The sequence below is a fragment of the Monomorium pharaonis genome, chromosome 11 (genome assembly GCF_013373865.1).
Source record: "Monomorium pharaonis isolate MP-MQ-018 chromosome 11, ASM1337386v2, whole genome shotgun sequence".
Lineage (NCBI taxonomy): Eukaryota > Metazoa > Arthropoda > Insecta > Hymenoptera > Formicidae > Monomorium > Monomorium pharaonis.
Window position 1 is genome coordinate 8,499,071 of NC_050477.1, and position 21,535 is coordinate 8,520,605.

The following is a 21,535-nucleotide window of genomic DNA, read 5'->3' on the forward strand; positions in this document are numbered from 1 at the left end:
CTCTTTACACACCAGAACTCGTTGCAAATTGTATACGCTTATAGGATGCCTACGAAATGGCAAATGCTTAACAAGGAGCACTCTGTTTCTTTGACGCATCGAAACGCATGCGCTCCGTTCCTCCCTAATACCTAGTCCCGCTCTGTTAATTAATTAATTGGATTATACAACGAAAATCAGTGGGACAAAATTAAAGACTGATGTAAGCACTTGCGAACGAGAACGGAAAGACGTATTAAAATCCATACAAGAAAAATACATAATACTTTCGATACAAATAATATACAAGCAACAATTAGTAAAATTATTAATTAACTGAGCAAATTATTTGTAATTTATAAATGTAAATGCGCGTTAATTATACTGCAATTATTATGTTGCGAGCGCATTATCTTGAAATAATTATCGTAAAAGAACGAATTCAAAGCGCGAGCTCCATTGTCAATCCGATTTACGCAGCGGAACTTCCACGTTTCTAATTTCAAACTTGGAAAGTTCGGCATTAAATGCCAAAGACAAACTGCGATCTTAATCCGTTGCTTCACGGCGCATTCTGGAAACGGTCAGGTGTTGTAGCGCACGGAAAATGAATGCACCGTGTGTAAACAGCACATTCGGAAAGTTTGCACGCTGGGCGTTTCGTCGAGTACCTCGAGCAATTTAAGCAAGGAGAAGCCGCGACGTATCTCACCGCGCGCGCGTTAACTATAAAATTTGTGCCGCGGCATAAATAATTCATTGCAACAGGAAATGCAGCAACAGCAGCAGCAGCAGCAGCATTTTGCCGGAAGGCGCTTTTTTTCGTGTCTTTTTGTCCTCCACCAGGAACCTTATTTTTGTCCGCCTATCAGAAATCTATTACGGCGGTTACTTGCATTTTTCAGGCGTACCGCGTGTAAACCTCGTCTAGAAATTGTTTTCTTTGCCGACGCGAAATTAGGCCATTCGGCACGATATGCGATGCTCCGATACTCGCTCCTTGACAAAAATCATGCTTGAGCAGCGTGGTATCGCGGCCCGCGGCACGCGAAGCTCGCGAAATAAAGTCACGGCGCGCAACACAGAGCGGTGAAGATAATGATTATAATGAAAGAGTACGGAGCGCGAATTAACGAGATAACGGTAATCAGCTAGCGCTAGCCGTAAAGAAGCAACGAGAGTATTCAACGTAAAAAGTATCTCTCCCGATCGACTTTGATAAAACACTGCACATGACACGCTTCTCTCCCCACGAGAGGTAGAGCGCGCGTGTAATATTTTAATAAACGCCCTTTGTGTAACAAGTAATGTAACGCTCGCAATCCGACGTCGACTTTAAGAATGAATTATCGGCTTCGCTCTGATTACCGCGTAAAATCTGATCGACGAATTACGGCCACTTGTAGGCCACGCCGCTAATAGACGTATAATAGCGACACTCCCGTGACACAAAGCTTCTCCCTCTCTCTCTCTCTCTCTCTCTCATGTTATTCGACGCAGTCTGATTCGACTCGATCAGATCGCGTGGAAGCGTAAGCACACACCAAAGTGACAGAGTAAACCCCTTTCCCGCGCATAATCCCTTTCTCTCTCGCCCTAAACCCCTTTGTAAACCCGATCGCGCGCGAGTGACGAAAATTCTTTCTCCGACTAAGCCGCCGGCTCTTCATTCTGACGTAGAGACCGCGCGATTCGTCGTTCTACACGTAGTACACGTTGAAGATATTTCTCATTCTCCGCGAGAGAAAAATCCAGAGAAAGGGGGAAAAGAAAGAGCGTCGTGCGTTAAAAATTGATTCCGGTACCAGAATCACGGGTGTGTGCGCGCGACGTGCGCCGCTTTGAGATTCGCGACGCGCGTGAGACTTGCGGCCGCTGTGCGGAAATTGCCGTTAACGAAGCAAGAAACGTACAATGCTCCGTGAGACGGTATTTTATTATGTAGAAAATGGGACACGCTACACGCGCAAAGCTCGTAAAAAGCCGTTGAATATCTCGGCTAGATACCGAAGCCAACTTCCAGATCGAGTATTTTTCAGCCGGGCGTTCGAATAGTCGCTATTTTTATTATGTCAGAGTACTTCTTAGGAATATTTTCGCTTTAGCCCCGAATCACGTAGATCGTACATGAACTTCTAAAGGCGCGGTGATTGCCAGAGCTGCGGGTTTAACCACGTTTTATCAATCTTAATTCGCCGCTTATCGGTTTTTATATCGAGCGTATTATTTATGGTAAGATACGTATTAAATTCTTAAAAAGAATTCCTTCCAGCTGGAGAGCGTGCAATAAACAATGATTCACACTCACACACGTACACACTATGACGTGTCACATAAATATTATACATCATACTGAATATTGAATTCAAATCGACAAAACTTGGCGTAAATTCTCCGAAGTAAAGTCACATAAAAATCTGTATTTTCCGTACGAAAAATACATTTCGAGCGATCAAAATTTAAGTGGAAGTTTTTCTGCGACGGAAACAGCTGATACGAGACGCGTCAAAACGTAGACTTGTGTACAAAAAAAAAAGAACGAACGGATATTCATGAAAAGCTACGTGAAAATGGCGCGGCATCGCGCGAAGGGCTTTGCTAGAAAATCGAAGGATTTACCGTGTTTCCGACCGGATGTCGTTCACCTCGACGGACGGACATCGTCCAGGGAATCTCATCATGTACGATGAACAGAAAAGATCGTGTTTTGCCGCACGGCTAGTCACTCTTACAAGTCAAAGCTTAACGAGGATCAAAAGTTCAGTTTTCTCATCGATAACATTTTAAATTTAATTTTGGAAAAATATTTTTCTCAAGAATTCGTGAGAAGGGAGTCAATGCAGTTCCGTTAAAATTCCAAATAAAATTACACGATAGTATTATAGGCAATTTAATATTAAATAAATGAAACTTAGATAACCAAATTGTGTTTGAAACGTTAGATTTTTATGATTAAGAGATTGCGTGGCAATGATAAATGATTGTTAGATGAGAATGATGGAGATCTGAATTTCGTAATAGTAATCTAAGAAATTCGATTCGAGAATATTCCGTCACCAATAAATTACGGAGGAAGAACAGAGTATGGCGACACAAATTGCGAAGTTTCCACGGAACTTCAGAGTGGTTTAATCGATCATGTTCAAATTTCACACCATGTATTCTGACTGTCACGAAATAGATGACTGATGCGCAATTCCCCACAGTTGTCCGTTGTATTTGGCAAATGCGTCTGATTATTAGTATTCGATCTAATAATTTTGTATTAAAATAAAGATGAAAAAAAAATTACACTCCTCTCTTGTAACGATTATCAAATATTGTTTAAACGAGTGTAATCCGCACAACAGGAAATACATTTTAATCGCTAAAAAGGAAAAGGGTGAAAAAGCCTTTCCATAAAACTTGGTACACGCTACACATACATGCGCGTGCTTTTAAGAGCACTAAGGATCACAGGAAGGTCTCTGCACTCGATCGGAACGAAGTTACTTTTATATCGTCGCGATCGCACGTCACGTACCGGCAACTTTGAGAAGCTGATATCTTCGAAAAAAAAAACTTCGCCCGAAGTTTAAATATTCCCTGATACCTGGCGACCGCACCTTTAAACCTTTTAGCCCACCTGTTTTACAAATGACGTCTATGCCCTTAGTATAAGGCGACACATCGCGAGTGCTGAGAAAGGCATTAACCTCCTTTTTTGTGTTTCAAGAAAACCCTGTCGCATGTTCTTGAGCGATTCATTGACCTTCTTCCCGGTATAAATTTAATAGGTAATCTCTCGAGGTAATCGAAATCTCTCGAAGTAATCGAAGAAAAAAAAAAAGAGAGAGAATATTTAGAGATCGCGGCGACTGACGGCTCTTTACAGATTCCAGACATTTTCATCACGGAATGAAAGGACGGTGTCGTGAGAATTATCAATGTCAATAAGATTGCGACAATAACGAAGCTCACGCAAGAGCGAAATTTAAGCGAGTATCGTTGACTGAATGAGTCAATTTTAGCTCGCTTCTTAGGAACTGGATAACGAATAGAGAGAGAATATTGAATAAAGAATACGTGTTCCTATTTCTTATGTAATCTTCGATAAAATAAATTTAGAGACTGAATTGCTCTATGACCTATATTTATAATTACATGAATCGAAAGTCAGGTGAATCGAAATATTCAGAATAAAATTTCGCCCTGAATCCTACAGGGAATTCAATAACCGTACTTTGATTAAATTTTTTTTTAAATCATACTCTCATAGGTTTTATTTTTTTTTAATGTTAGTATTTTATTGGTCGTAAATGCATTTGCAATTTTTATCTTTTTTCTTGTTTCTACTATAATTATCTGAGAAATAAATTTTAAAATTGAATCCATCACAACAAAAAAATTTGTAAAAATAAAAAAATTTGACAATAAAATTTTTTTTTTGACAAAAAACATTGATTATTACTTCTTCATGGTGTTCTCAAATATTGAAAATCTAGTGAAAACAAAAGCTAATTTTGTATAAAACAATAATAAATTAATGGTTGTACAAATTCCAAGATTAAATAGTTATTTGTACTAATTCGTACTAGCCCATCCTAAGATAATAAATGTGATGTTATATTTATCTTTCGTTATCTCTTTATTTATCTTTTAATTCCCTCTAAAATAAAAAGTAATTGACTCATCCCACGATCGCAGTTGTCCGCTCTCCTCCTCCTTCTCTTAGATTCGTTAGTTGCACTCACACAATATTTGTGAAAATACTAATTAAGAACGCGTCCTAATTACCAAAGTAGGGTAATCGCACAGTGTTTTGCACGACACTTCCGACGTTAAGCACACGCGACACGCATTTTATTATCATTGTATGCTGCAATGAAAGACCAACAAAAAAAAAAATACTATGATTCGTCCAACAAATTGTTTTATTCATATAAACAATAATAACATTTTTAAGGATGCATGAATTTGAATGTATTATATCTTCGCACTTTAAATGTTTCGTCAATGTAAACGTAATCGTTCATCAAATCCGCTTATACTTGCTTCGATAAATAACTCAAGTATTTTACAATCGTTAATCACGGAAGTTAATCAATCTCGTCTAATAGTTTAACAAACCGTAAAAGGTAATAGTGTTTTGACGGTAATACCATCACACACGTAGCTATACTCCACTACCTGTCGGCTTGAGTTGCACGAATATACTATATAACTATGCTCACAGCACGCTGTATGTAAAAACAAACACCAAGACCGCGTTAGTCTTGCCTCCTCGAAATATTTAACGTTAAATATCATAAAGTAAATTTTCTGTCTGCTAAGTTTCTATAACGTTAAATATTAATAAAATAAATTTTCTGTTCTTTCTGCATCTTCAATTAGTTATTAGCCATAATTAATACTCGTGGTCTTTTGTTATTCGAATAACTCGAACTGCCGATTCGTATATATTATTTGTCAATATCGATGTGACAGGCAAATTACCTTTAAACCGAAAGTTCAAAGTGTGATATGGAATATAATCGAAATCAAGTCAACCACTAAAGAGACCTAATTATCGTCCGTATACAATGCTAAACATTAATTTATAATTCTCTATTTGTTAATAGAGAATTTATTATCTCACTTACTACAGGAAAAAAAATATAGTTCTTTTATTTTTTTACGTTATATATTCTTTTATTCATCTTGGTTTCTGTCTCAAATGAATAAATCGCACGGAAAATTGTCGCTTCGATACGTTTATGCGTCCTTAATGCAAGCTAATAATATTTGTAATAAAGTTGCGCGAGATGCAACGGGGTTTTGTACTTTTAATACTTGTTATAATCACGTTTCAAATAATACAACGGCACACAAAGCAGCTTAAGTATTGCCTGCAGTCGACTTTCGTTGCACGAATGACAAACGAGATCTTGCATAAGCATAAAGCGCATTATATGAAATTAAAGAAATGTTTTACGTTGAATATTATGACGTAAATGTAAATAGACACGCGGAACTTTGTTTCATCTCGAATTAATTGTCAGTACATAATCGATATACTTGGCTTTTTGTTTCAAAGGGCTGGTACGAAACAGGGAGCGCCGTTACCTGCCGGTTCCGGAGTCTTGACACTGAATGACAATACAGCCTGCAGCGGCTTTGCGTACGAAGTCAGTACCAAAACAATACCAAGTCCGTACAGTCTCGTTACTACAAAATATTTAATTTAACGTTATTTCTACAAAATAATTGTACATGATGGATATTTCGTTCCTTCTATTTTGAATTAATTTCAGTGTCAAAGTGAATTGTAGTATATATTTCGTGCTTTGTTTTTGCAGATTTATTAATGTTGCGTAAAATAATTTTATACAATAGAAAGAGCGTTTGAAATGGAAATATTGCTACTGGGATTCTAATTGATGAAATTTTTAATTTTTTGTTTTAATCTGAGTGAGAAATATGTACATAAATGTATTACTAGTGGTAAATTTTAAATGTGATGTATTATCAAATGTACAAATTATTTCTCTTTTTTCAATGCCGTATATTATAAAATGTATAAAATATATCTTTTTATATAAAAATATACAAATTATATTCTTTTATGATAATTTAGATCACATATTTCATTTATTATAACTGTTTTATTTAAAAAGTGAGAATATAAATACATTTAAAAAAATTTAATTATTAAAGAAATTAAATTTAGTAATAAGATAAATATTAAACTCGCTGTGAAACTCTATATTTTGCTGATACATTCATATTGAATTTAAAAAAATAATCAAAAGCAAAGCAATTTTAGATAAGCGATTGCTGTTAGATGCAATAGATCGACAAAAATTATAAGACAATTATCTAACATTGTCTTTGTACATAATCTTTTATATAGAAATATCATAATAAAAAGAAAGTGTTTTAAAATCTTTGAATTTTTAATGCTTCAAAATTTGTTCTTTATCAACTTTTTCAGCGACTGTTTTTTTCTCAAATTATTTCCAATTAAAAAACTCGATATACTCTTACAATTTTTTCTCAAGAATCAATTAAATTTAAGCAATATTTCAAAACAAATTTGATTATCTTGCTAAAATCATGTTTGCAAGTATAACTTAATAATAATACAAATATCAAATTGTTTATCAAGATCTATTTGCAAAATTATATTATAATAAATATATTTGTCAACGTGATATTCTTGAAAATTTTAGCTCAATTCTCCAGCAAAAATACGATTATAAATGCTGGGTTATAGATGTTCTTTTTTATTCTCGCGTGATAGAGTTAATCATTTTCACAAGCAGCAAGTCTTATGAGACTTGATAAGATAAACGAATATTTTATAGATGTAGTAATTTCCATATGAAGACCGTGTAAACCGAAGACCGTGTAGCTCAGTTTAACAATGTGCTCGTAAAATAACAACGCCCACCTGTAATGCAAATTTATTGAAATAATATGTATATAATAATAAGATAATGAAATAACAAATAATGGATAGAATTTTAATAGAAATGTGAATGTAATTTCAGCTGTTCTGTTTGTCGGGATTAATTTGTAATTTGATTGCGGAAGCCGCGCATATTTTTATCAATATCTGTCAACGAACTGCAACAGTAGTGACGCTAGTTACATTGTTTCCCAAATAATAAATATAAAAAAAAAAACATATTCGCCGGCGTGCGTGATTAATTTTCCGGACGGCGCAACATGGCAGCTGTGCAATTTTCGCGATACGAAGCTCGCAACGGAACAATAAACTAGTTTACATGATTTGCGAGACGATACTGTAATAACAGTGGAAACTCGACATGGACTCGTATCTAGTAAAATGCCAACCGTTAATTAATGCTTTTGCACGCGAGAGGCGGTCACAAAGACAACGGGAAGAATAATCTCCACATAAACGGTTAAACGCATAATATATCCGCGATCTTAAATTATTTTTTATTTTTTTTTTCGCGCGAGAAGCAAATAAAAGTTCAACAATTAGCGATCCTATACTTATCCCGACAAAGATTTACTGGTAAAACGTTTTAACTGTTTAAATCGTTAGATAACTATGTTTAACGTTGTATTAATGTCTCACTGATATATATATTTAATTTTTATTCAAATGCTCGAGCATATTCAGTGAAAATTAGGATAACTATAGCATAACTATAGTTCTAACTTTTCGTACTACAGTTTGCAAACTATCGATTCAGAATGGACGCCAAGATTGCACAGAAATTGTTCATTATTCATGAATCAAATCCAATGCACTGGGGTGTAAAGATTTCTTTACGAAACATAATGCACATTCTCTCTGATTCTCTCTGATAATCTTTTCGCATAAAATATACACGAAAGATAAAAGTTATCTTTTTTCTCGTCAAAAAGGGAGCAATATAAACGTTTGATAGATATGATCTATGTGTATATGTCCTGATAATCTTTATGTACGAAAAGAACGGTTTTGTTGAAGTATCTAAAAATTTAGCTGTAAATGCAGGTGTGAAAATAATTTTATCGAACCATTTAAAATATCTATATATATAATATTCAAGCGTAATAATAATGCAAACTAGAGATTCCTAATTAATTGAATGGTATTAATCATAATTATTTTTATAGTCAAACCAAATTATTTCCAGATCTGTATCTAGTTAAATTTTAGATACTTTAATAAAATAGTTTTCCTGTATGCATATATATAAAGCCAATCTGATCGAATTCAAATAGTTGTATATTAACTTTAAAAAAGTAATAACGATATATTCCCTTTTCTTCTCTTTATAATCGAGTTGAGGATAGTGGGTAATGAAAGTTGGAGTAAAATACTTAATAAATTTTCTTTTCCATCAATTTTGCACGTTTGACTTGGAAATGGCACCACTTGAAACAGAAGTACTATCGAAGAAAAAGTTTCAAAGGAGACTTAAAAGCAGAGCTTTTTAGGTTTCACAATAGCTTGTTCGAAAATCATTTTACAAATTTTTCGCAAAAATTATATAAATTTGCATTTCATTATTTTTCCCAATTTGAGTTATTTTATCAAGTAGCTTTTTAATTCTGTTAAAGAGTATGTAACAAGATTGTTAAAATTAAACGCGATCGAAGTGATTGCAATATATGTTGAGTATTGTTGTTAATTCCAATTTACAATAAACATTCTCCAATTAAATAAAATAAAAATTGATTAAATTCCAATCGTGTTGCAATAATTTTTATTCAGTGCAGGAATATACGTAATTGCCGTTGCTTTCCTAGCATTTTTGGACCGTAATTATCGCAAACAAGGGTTTCAACCAAGATCTAAACAATTTATTCGGGAAAAAGAACAGCAAACAAAGAAAATTCCTATAACATGCCCGTCACACGAATAAAACTAATTGTGTGAAGAAATAATATTTTAGAAGTAAAAAATAATTTCTTTGGATGAGCGAGAAAATGACAAAAAGTTATAATTCAATATTCTTCAAAAAATCTTTGACTGTGATAGATTAGGTTATATCCACTGTTGCTGAAATATCAAGTATAGCTTTTTGCGGCATAAGACCTCATAACACTAGTAACTGTAATTTTTTCATAGAGTACTTTAGCTAATAGTTTTGCTAAAGTATATAAAAATTTGGCTGCATGAATAAAGATTTAAAAATAATTATATGAAACCTTTAAAATAATTATGTTGGACGCCCAAGACCCAATTAGTAGAATGTTTTTGTAGCGTTACACTCGAGTATTCTACAATTATTATAATTAATTATTTTCAAGTCTGCAAAATTGTTATATGCATTTCAGCAAAAGTGTTTTTTCCATATAAAATTAAAAACTAATAAAAATCTAAATTGTTATTAAAAAACACTTCTTTCATCCTGCACTTTTATTCTTTTACATGTTTATTTTAAGACTACAAGAGAAGTTAGATGATGCAAGAATTACAAGCACGAATTGCTTTGTAACAAAAAACGGAATCATTTCTTTGTATTCGATCATTAGCAGTCACGTTACAAGATTAAATTAAGAAATAATTCTTTCTCAAATAATTTTTCTCGTCACATTTAACACGAATATAAATCACAAGTTTCGGTTAATTTAATTAATATAAATTAAAATGTTAAGAAAAAATAAAAATGTAGATTTTGCAAAAATGTCATTGTTATTCGAATTAATTTCGCAAAACCACGCCGCTTGCGCCTTCTAAAAATTTATAGGAACGAAAAAAAAATCCTTATAAAGATGTGTATAACTTAAATAATACATCTTAAATTGACTTCGCTCTCTCTCTCTCTCTCTCTCTCTCTCTCTCTCTCTCTCTCTCTCTCTCTCTCTCTCTCTTTCTCTCTCTCTCTGTCCATTTAAAGTACTTTTGCTTCGCGTAGCTCAATCGGAAGCGAATTTGTCGCATAGCGCACGTGCAACAGTTTGCATGGAGCAAATAATGACTTCTAGATTTGGCGGATCAAACGGGATAATTAAAACCAATGTTTTAAGATTACGTACGCTTATTCTGCTTCGCATTTGGACAGTTGCCATCGGCCTCCAGCCGGCGGCTGCACTTCGCAACTTGTCGCGAAATAGAAAGGCCCGCGGGACAAATTGAATGAATCCTGTCGGAGCGCGCACGCGATATTCGTACGTAATCTCTGCATCTTTCGGCATTTAATTCGTTTTAACCAATTTCGGAAACGAAGGAGCAGGCTCTCGTTAACTTGATTAATTTCTCGGAGTGCGGACGTATCTCAAAATTCCATCTCTCGCGAAACCATCTTTGTGCGGCGTACCGTACACTCTGGGAAAAATTGTTTTTCCAAAATACAGTTATAACCCACTTTGCGGTCACGATTAATCAAATTATTTGGATGTTCGTTATCCTGCTGTGGTAAAAATTTAGACCGGTTTTTTTTTGTAGTTAAACAACTTATTATTTTGATTAGTCTCACTTAATTAGCCTCACTTAAGTAAAAATCATCTTTGCGTAACTGTGCATATCGACGAAATTAATTGAGAAATTTGACTAGTATAACTTAAAGATCTTTGAAATAGATAGAATGGCTAATTGCAATGTTTAGGTTAATACAGGGTTAATTTGAAAAAATAAATGTAAAATTAGAGTTACGAGCAATCCAAATAATTTGATTACTTAATCGTGGCCGTAAAACGGGCGATAATAAGCCGGATGTTTTGGGAAAACAATTTTTCCCAGAGCATCAATTAAACACAGCAAAATTAGAAGAGAGAGCGCGCGTGCTCTTGGCAACGCAAAAACGTATACTAATATATATATTTCGAGCTGGAGTAATTACAAAGTCACGATACGTGCGAAGTGCTCTTCTCAATTTTCTCGGTTTTCCACGGTAAGGGGAACGTCGCCCGGTGAAAAATATTTTAACGAAGCGAGAGAGATTAACGATCGTCAGTGGTAGAGACGGACGCTCGCAACGACGAGTAGACGACGACGCGTCGGGCCAGACATCGCGATACCACGCTCGCCGCGCGCCGAAGCGATAGTTCGCTATACATAAGCTGGATAGCTTGTTTTGCGGCTTTGCGTGATAACGGATAAATGCCCCTGGGAAGAGTTTAATTGCAAACATATAGTATACATGGTTAAGAATATTCGTTCGCCGCGTGGAATTCTCGCGTTTATTGTGCCTTTGTACGCGAACCGCAGTGGGACCATCTCGTCGGCGGGCTAAAAGCCGAAAGGGGTAAAAACTTTCCGGCCGCGAAAAGTTCTCTTTTCGGATCGACGAGAAAATTGTTCCCCTATCGAGGCTATCTCTCGCGATTAAAAAGAATCAACCCTCACAAACCCCTCGTCGTTTTGAAATTGCACGGGAATTCGCCAATACGGGAACGCTTTTAAGATCGATGTAAAACAGTTCATTTATCGAGTGTAGCATGAATCTCCCATGCATTCGGGATCTCTCCTCGTGAAGACGTATAGAGTATCGAGCACCCGAGGCAACTTAAGCCTATCACTAACGCAAGCTCCAAATCCTCTTATCCGCAACACGTACGCGCGTTAAGCACCCCGAATTAGCAGAGTGCGTGCTACCTGCCATACTACCACACAACTGATCTTAACCTCCCCCTCCCGCGTCCATGTATCGCCACCGCCATAATCGAATATACATTCCCGGAAGATACACCCGCGACTTCTCGGAGAAACGTATCGTATAAACATAATGGCATAAGTAAACGATGACAGACATACCTGGTCGAACCGATCCAAGGTCAGGTCACTAGGCCGGGAACACACGGTGCTGGTTTGTCCTCGCTCCCTTTGATGCTACGTATTGACAGGTGCGACGAACAGGGTGCACGGACGGCCGACGATGTGGTCAGTCGCGCGTCCGTTGTCCAGCCGACGCAACGACAACAACGACGACGACGACGACGACGACGACGACGAGAGGACGCCGAAGGGATGAGAGTCAACGAGCTGCGACGAGCGGGCGTAGCGAGGGGCTCGCCCCCGTTACCGGGACAAGAGCGTCTCGGAGTGTCGCCGACGACGAGGACGAGGACGAACGCTCGCCAGCGAGCGCGCGAGAAAGGGAGCGAGACCGGTGCTCGGCGGCACCGCCGTAATCGCGCGACTCCGCGTCGCGTATCCGCTGCCGTCGTCTGTCGACCGTCGCGGTACTCTGCCGTACCACCGAGCATTCGCATCCGGGATGCGTTACCCGACCTAACCTCCCCGAGCTCCGCCGAACGACTGGCAGCAGGCTCGTACGAGTCGTACGCCCGGCGCAACACTACGCGCGCACTCCCCAAGTCCCCACCATCGCCGTCCTCCTCTCGCCCTTCAACACCAATTACTCGTCGCACGTCGCACCCCGCGAAGAGAGACGCGACACCTGCCCGCGCGCGACACCCACGCTCCCCGCGCTCGCGCGATTGTACTATCTTCCCCCACTCCGAACGCGCGGAACGTTCAAAGGTAATTCGATATTCCTCACGTTCCGCCGTTACATTCACGTCGCGGTAATCGAAATATCGCTTTTCAAGAACTACTTTATCCTAATAAGATAAGGGCCACGTGCATCAAACTCTGATTAACTTAATCGTTAATTAGTCCATTGGAATTGACCAATTGCATTTGTTAATTTTGCTTAACGACAAAGACGATTGGTCAATTCCAATGGACTAATGAACGATTAAGTTAATCAGAGTTTGGTGCAATGGCCCTAATACTATATCTTCGTTAATAAATGAACGTGCTTTAGTTGTTGAAATATTACGTTTCAATATTATATTGCACCCAATTGTAATGGATCAAGGCATTAGTTTTGCTGTTAATATATTTGTTAATGTAACTAATTATTAATATTGATTTTTTGGGGATGGCATTGTTTTCTTTTTAAAATTCTTTTTGGTAATTTTCCAAAAATATTTTACAAGTAAAAAACTTATTCTTAAAAAAAATTTTTTTTTGATGTATATATATATATAGCCTTTATGATAGTAAAAAAAACGTTATAGCTCAGTGTTTAATGCTACACATTTCCATTGTGCAAATCTCGAATTTATGTATTAATATTGGAAGACCAACTTTCGACATATTTTTTTTTATATCTACCTTGCTCAATCATTTAAGACTGATATAAAATATTTGTAACATATTTAAAGATAAATCTTTCTAACGCATGAAATACGAATTGAAACTTAAAGTTGCGTGACCTGTTTCGAATGATAACAATTCGCATAACCGATAATCCGTCGATATAAAGATCGTAATTATCTCGGTCATTCTCGGAAGCAGGCTGATCGATTAACGTCAAAGTGGCAATTGCGTGCAAAGAAAACGCGTTATCGCACCTGTTTCGGGTGAAAACGGTCTAACAATTCCTAACGATGCGTGGCGCACAAATGCAGGGACTACGGACTTGAAAATAGAACGGAATGCATACATCCGGTCTCGTTCGGTCCTCTTCCGATCATTCTACATGCGCACGTCGCTTTAAGTTTGGCGCGAAAGCACGCGCGCGCGGATCCGGCGCGGCGGCCAGCTGGCGCCAGCAGCGCGCTGGAAAACAGAAAGCCAAACCGGTCATGGGAGGCTAGTTAACGACTGTGCACCACGCTTGTGAGCTCTGTTTTTTGGCGGAACGTTGCGATACATTTACGCGGACGCCGCGGGAGTAACACGACGGCCAGCCGGCACTTCAAAAGATGGGAGCATATCTCTCGGAACCGATTACGAAGAAGGAGTCGAGCGACGAAGTGGGAAAGAATGTCGCGTACGGCGCGAGTTCGATGCAGGGCTGGCGGATCAGTCAGGAGGTAAGCGGGAAGTCGTGTCGTCGCGGCGGCGGCGGCGGCGGCGGCGACAGCGACGGCGGCAACGGTCGCGAAATGAGCGCGCGCGCGCGCGCGCGCACGAGCGAGTTGCGTTTACTCGCACCGTTACTCCAGTTTTGTTGCCCGCGTGTTTTCGCCGGTCATCCTGCCGCCCGATTACCGGTCGCTGTGCTCGTCGGCATGACACGCTCGCCGATGACGCGTCCCGCACGCCGTGGCCTCGCGGCCCCGAGACGGATGGGCGGGCGGCCGAACGTGGCCCGACGTTCGAGAGCAGCGACCTGGGCATTCGCAGCATCCGGCGCTCGCGGATGGCTCTTTTGTGACTCCTGCTTTTATTTACTAACAGATGAGATAGCTTGATAAGAGACGAGATCCTTGTGACACGTTGATCGGTATTATTTTTCAGGATTGTTTTTTAAAGAGTAAATATTTTTACTCTCGTTTGATCTTTCGATTCTACTGGCGATACATAACTTTCCCTGACATCACATACCTTATAGTATTAACTATTGGTTTCCTCCTATAAATGGTAGTTGCACAGATTGTTGCGCAATAATTGTTTTACTTTTTATTTGCATGAATGCCATTGGAATCTGTTACCATTGTCAAATGTAACTATGAAAGTAAATTGACTCTTTGAATAAATATTATATATTATATTTTGTGATTTTATGAATTATGAAGACTTAGAAAAATAGCTGACAATTTTAGCTATCTTTTTAGAACAAGAAAGAAATCTTATTAAAGATAGATTGCTAATTATAATTTTCTTTGCAGGATGCTCACAATTGTTGCATAGATTTTGATGAGAATGTCTCATTGTTTGCTGTATACGACGGTCATGGGGGACACGAGGTTGCGATGTATTGTGCACGTAACCTCCCTGATTTTATAAAACAGACAGAAGCTTACAAAAAAGGCGACATTAGGCAAGCTTTAATAGATGCTTTCCTTGGTTTTGATGACACTTTGACGAAACCAGAGGTAGTCAGTGTTCTCAAAGAGCTCGCAGGAGCATCCACATCAGAGAAGAAGGAGGGCGACCTGAACACCGAATCTGGTGCGTTTTTTTTCGTATTAAGGATATGCATTATTATGGGATTTACTTTTATACAAATGCTCTTGCTAATTGCGCGCTTTGTAAGCACTAATTTAATTTTTCTCCTTAACTTTTGCACAAGTAAACTTTTAATAAGATTGTCTTCCTACGTTATATTGCGTATAGATGAAGAGGAGAATGTTAGTAATCTATGTATGGAGGCGACAATGCCATTGGAGCAGGTGATGGCAAAATACCAGTCAGAGGTCACGAATCCTCATCTAAAGAACTTGAAGGAAAATTGTGGTAAACGCGCATTTGCGAGTCCTTACTTACGTGGTCGAAGAGGACGGGAGAAAACGGGTGATTCGTCCTCTGGTGCGGGATGTTCGTCATCGCCCTCTCCGCCACCAACGTCATCCTCGTCGTCTTCGTCCGAGTGGAATACGAACGAGACGGACGTGAGTAGTTCGAGTCAACCGTGCGGATCGGCACTGTCTAGCACAGTGGAGCGAAAAGATTCCGAATGTCCGGGTAGCAATGAAGCTGAGCAAGTGTTGGATTCGACGACGAGCAATGGAAGCACTCATGCGTCATCGCCAGTAGTATCCACTGCGGATGTAGAACCTGTCAAGTCTATGGATATGCCCGACAGCTCTGAAGATGTAAAAGAAAAAGTCTCGAGTCCCTGCAAGACACCGTGTGTGGAATCTAATGCAAACGAGGTGGAAGTTAATGGTGCGGAGTCGAAGAGAATCGGAGATGCGGACAGCAGTAAAGGCGGAGGAGATAATGTGTCGAGCAGTTCTTGTACCCCTGTGGAGAATGGAGACGCAGGTCAACAAGAACGAATAACTAGTAGCGGTCGAAGAAGAACTCAGCCTGTGGATCTTTACCAAAGTTTATTGAAAAAAGACAGTGACGATTCTGAGGAAGACGACGACGATGATGAGAATGATGAAACCTTTGATGGTGTCCCTGAAAGGTATAGGCTTATGTTATTTGATATAACAATAATTCTGAACATTGTTTTTAAATTGAGAGTTTGCCTTTTTAAAATGTTTTTCAGTGATGAAGATGATACAGAAGATATCGATGAGGATGAAAGTGACGAAGATGATGACGATGAAGTCGAAGAAGAAGAGGATATTGATGATTCTGATGATGATGCTCTTATGGTAAACACTGAAAAGGTACAATATAGATTTTTTACAAAATTATCACAATTTACGAACCATGAATATCCAAAGAAAGTCAAGGCAATAATCGTTAATTGAAATATGTATAAATATGTATAAAAACATGTATAAAAATTTTAATTTGGATCACTTATTGAATTCTTTGTTTTTTGTTATTTTTTGACTAGCCTGGTTCAGACAGTGGATGCACAGCAGTCGTAGCGATACTCAAGGACAATGAATTGTATGTGGCCAATGCTGGAGACTCTCGGTGTGTCCTATGTAGGGACGGCCAGGCGATCGAGCTTAGTCTGGACCATAAACCTGAGGATGCACCAGAAATGGAACGTATAGTAAAAGCAGGCGGAGAGGTGACAAGTGACGGCAGAGTGAACGGCGGCCTCAATCTTTCCAGAGCACTAGGCGATCATGCGTATAAACAAAACATAGTATTACCACCTCAAGAACAAATGATCTCCGCTCTGCCCGACGTAAGGCATATTACAATTGATCCGGAGAGAGACGAATTTATGATACTCGCTTGCGACGGCATATGGAACTTCATGACCAGTCAAAATGTCGTTCAGTTCGTGCGCACCCGTTTGTCACAAAATTACGAAAACATTTCGAAAATTTGCGAAGAGGTATAGGATCATATTATAAGCTTTAAAGAATAAAAATAATTTTTAAACATTAATCGTATGCATCTCTTATTTTTAGAAAATTTAGGATATTCTTTTTCAATTAAAAACAATGTTATGTGTTTCACAGCTTTTTGATCATTGCCTCGCACCGGATACTCTTGGCGACGGAACAGGCTGCGACAACATGACTGCTGTAATAGTTAAGTTTAAATCTCCAGCAACCGCAACTGTTAAAAATAAAACTGTTGCTGAGGAATGCGTTACGAAGAAACGATCGGTTTCGCCAAGTGAGGGAAATAATGACTGTGTCCCAGGAGAAAACACAGTAAATACTTGCAAGCGCGTCAAGACCGAGGCAGCTATATGAATTTGGAGTCACTGCGCGTCATGAACTGATCTCCGGGAGCGGACGAATGAATGTGAGTTTATGTAAAATTCTGTAACAACTTTATATTACACTATGTAGAACTGGAACCGATTGATTATACAGGCACGTGAAACACAGCGTGTAAGGTGTGTTGTTGGTCGCTGCTAACAGACTGCTAGATTGGAGCATGTGGGAATGATATAATGTAGTTTTTCTTAATAACGCATGAATCATTTCTCGATTACAATAAAATGAGATGTGTATGGAGGGAAACTTTTTTCTGAAAAATTTTTCTTCTAGAATCATATCTTGTGCATATATTTAATTTCATGATGTCATTAAATACGATCTTGATATTAAACTTTATTTTATTATTGAGAAATAATTCAACATATACGGGCTAATATTTTTATTTTTATACAATTCGGACAATCTTCAGTATTGAGAAATACAGAAAAATGGAGAGATAGAGATTGTGTATAAAATAATATAAAATGATATCGATAGAACTCTTAAATAAAGAAGTTTTCGTACATTTTTTCACAAGCATTTATTGACATAAAAGTACGATAAATAATACGTACTCTTAATATAAATGTACAATTTTCTTTTTTAATTTTATAGATAACTTGAAGATTACTATAAGTTTTAATATAGTTCTAATGTAACTCTAATAATCTCTAATATATACAAATCTATTAATTGAGACTAATTCTTATAAATGATACAGTAATACTAACGAGAACGTACTTGTACATACATAATATATAACGTTTTACATACATAATTCTTTTTTTCCTTATTATAACTTTTAATATACCTGATTTATCACATTTTCTTTCTGCTTTTTCGAAATGTATACACACAATATATTATGTACATTATGACAAATATATTCTCGAATGATGAAAATATAAATATAAAATTGAATATATTTATTGATATAAATATAATTTGATATTTTATATTTTGATAAACAATTACTTTAAAAATAATATATTATTATTTTAATTTATATATTTTACATATTTGTATTACAGTATCATTTATTTTAAACTATAATGATTTTTCTAATCTTTATAATCATTATATTCCATGTCTTAATTAATACATTTAAGTTTAATAATTAGATACTTAGATTGTTCTTTACATATCATCCCATTTGCTCCAGCTGCACTTAAAAATATATTCCTTGAGTTTTTAGATTACATAAATGTATATATTTATAAACGTAGTTCATAGAATTTATATTTGTAAGTCAATACATTTATCTCTTATTTTTACGAAATACGAGAATTTATTTTTGAATCCCTGGGTACAATGGTTGAATGGATGTGGATGTGCGAATAGTTTAAGATGTTTAAACTGTATTATGTAATTAAGGCAATTGCGTATAACGCGTTACCAATTTGTGATCTTGTCTTAATGATAACGTTAAAGAAATATGAAAAAGATACGTGCTCGTGTTAAGCTACATCAAGTGCTATAGTAAATTTGAAACGATCTGAATTTGGAAATTTGCATATGTCAAAAAATATGTTTTTTGTAAATTTATACAGAGAGTCATTTATATATATAGATACATTGTAGCTTTGGGGGAACGACAAAGGCATTGTCTTGTAGAAAGAGAGGGATTACAATAAAACTGAAAAATGGCGTAATGTAGTGTTGTGGCAAGTGCATGATGGTTTATGGTATTTTGGTAAATTCAAAATACTACTGCGCTGTGTCGCGATGCTGACAGTTCTTTGATAAATGTGGATTATTCATTGAGCACAATTATAATATTATTATAAATATTATTATAAAAGTAGAATTACACAATTATTGCAGAAAATATAATTTTAATATTTCTTTTATTTTTTATGTCATGTAATATTATTATTGAAGTGCGATTGTCAATTGTTATATAATAATTTATACAGGTCTGTAAGATTAGTTGATTAAGTTGAGGTCATTTATGACATATTTTTTCATGCTGAATCCGAGTTCAGAATTGTTCTACCACGTCAGAATTTTGAGGTATTTAAAGTTAAAAATAGCGTTGTTTACTTATTGTAGTAATTCAGAATTGTTTTTCAAAATTCAGATGACAGCGAAAAATATGGGCTTTACATACAAAATGCAATTTGGATCATCACAATATGAAATTAAAAAAAATGTCGTTTAAGTTGTGAACCCTAATTTTGCAGGTCTGTGTTATTTATGAAATATTGTCATCTACGGTTAATTTTTATTAATTAGGTTTGTTTCTACTAACTAGAAACCGTTTCTACTTGTAGATTAACTTTAATCTCGATTTAACTTGCCATCTCAGTCTAGTTCTAAAAATTAAGAAAAAGATGAACAGTAAGTTAAACCGAAATTTTTTAAAGTTAATCTAGTGTTGGTAGAAACGAGGCCTAGTTAGTTCTTTTTTTTTAATTCTCTCTTATAATATCAACACTGCACATTATTTATTAAGTATTACCATTAATTGGATACAAAATGCCAACAAAATAATTTATCGTAAAGCTAGAATTCCGCTCTCTTTGTCTCTCTCTCATGTTTTATAAAAAGATAAATGGTTTTAAATTTACTTGCTAGATACATAAAAATAAATTTTAGTAACTCTGAAAAGCTCTACATTTCTGTATTTATGTAAAGAACAAGATCAGCATTGTGACAATAGTTAAAAAACTCCTTCTGATATTTGCAGAAACGCGATACATTTGTGGTATTATATAATAAGTGCAAGATATTTGTAGTGTTTTAACAAACGCAAAATAAAAAATAGGGCATATTGTATCTGGGAGCAAATTTCCATTTTTTCGGGTAGCTAATGCAAGCAATGGCGTTTTATAAATTTCTCGAAATTCAGTTTTCTGCACTAATTAGAGATATATTATATATTTTTGCTCTTAGATATCTACTCGTGCCTATGTGTACATCAAGCTCCTCCATCTGATATCTACTCAACATGAACACGAGTGAATTAAGAGAGCGTATTAAGCACACGGGGAATGTATCTTTGTAAAATTTTGGTCTAAGAAAATAACGCGATTGAATTTATAAATTATTATCCGATGTGGCGCTAATCGCCAAGATTCGTCGTATGCTTCGAGAACTTTAGTTCACGTTACGATTAACGTACATAAATCGTAAATAGGCAATATTTGAACAAATAAAGACCTACTCTCATATTTTTTACAGCTAAGACTTTCACGTTGCATAAAGATTCCTGTTTCGAACATAGTGCAAACTGTACTAGAATCTTTGTGTTTCTATATGTGTCTTGTAGAGATCCATATGAAACATAAAAAATTCTCTACGAGTCAAACATTGTAGAAGATAGAAATGTGAATTGACCCAGTGACATCTTCGTGACAGTTGTGACCATTTTCCACCAATATATATTCTGTCGACACTCATGTGTAATCACAGTCGTTAATAGACAGTAATTTCATCGAAGAAATTATTTATAATTAAATGCAAAAGCAATCACGATACTCTTATGTAAACACCGTTTGCAAGATGATCAGTAGCGTATAGGTACTAGATATACAGTATCTAGTATCATTCAGAAAGAACTGACGTGCCTTTCCAATTCAGGGGTTGACAACCTCCGCAACATGTATGTGTGTATGTACATTTGATTCCGTCTCAAGACAAAAAGATTTGCGCCCCATGTACTGTCTTTAGCTGCAAACTTCGTCACTTATGTATAATAATATCTTGTTTCATAATACATGTCGCTCGAATCAATCTTAATGTTTGTTTTTCTCTACTATCTTGCCAATTTTTATTTTATTTTTTTCTGTAATTTTTCTTCTTGTGGTGAGGAAAAATAAATCTGTAGTTTGAAACCAGTGCTTTACACTATTATGGAATTTTGTACATTTGTCTTTGCTTAATAAGATTTAAATGATACATATTTTACATAAATAACAGAATACGTCTGATTTTGCAAAATTAGCTATAACGCTTGTCTAAAATTTGCCTATAATTGGCGAACTATTGCGTCTCATGTTCTATATCATATTATATTTATCTCAAGATTTTTTAAGTTTGTAAT

General features: G+C 36.4%; 2 protein-coding genes across 4 annotated transcripts in view; one reads left to right on the forward strand and one right to left on the reverse strand.

Moving 5' to 3' along the window:
- The window catches only part of LOC105830972 (heparan sulfate glucosamine 3-O-sulfotransferase 5), a 42,696-nt gene extending 29,987 nt beyond the window's left edge, over positions 1-12,709 (reverse strand). Inside the window, exon 1 of one of the 2 annotated variants that reach the window (XM_036293542.1) lies at positions 12,161-12,709. The gene's annotated coding sequence lies outside the window, so the exon portion shown is untranslated. The remainder of the gene's footprint in view (positions 1-12,160) is intronic. The other variant, XM_012670748.3, reaches the window with a different exon arrangement.
- A 1,412-nt stretch (positions 12,710-14,121) lies between these two features.
- LOC105830967 (probable protein phosphatase CG10417) lies at positions 14,122-21,326 on the forward strand. Of its 2 annotated transcripts, XM_036293800.1 has the most exons (7): positions 14,122-14,232; positions 15,031-15,313; positions 15,479-16,277; positions 16,362-16,485; positions 16,659-17,114; positions 17,242-17,533; positions 20,386-21,326. In XM_036293800.1, the coding sequence occupies exons 1-6, from the start codon at positions 14,122-14,124 to the stop codon at positions 17,479-17,481; spliced, it is 2,013 nt and encodes a 670-aa protein (XP_036149693.1). In that variant the 3' UTR covers positions 17,482-17,533; positions 20,386-21,326. The 2 variants fall into 2 exon arrangements, with proteins under 2 accessions (XP_036149693.1, XP_036149694.1); XM_036293801.1 differs by lacking the exons at positions 14,122-14,232; positions 20,386-21,326 and adding an exon at positions 14,284-14,645 and having other exon boundaries at positions 17,242-17,481.
- Positions 21,327-21,535: the final 209 nt, after the last annotated feature.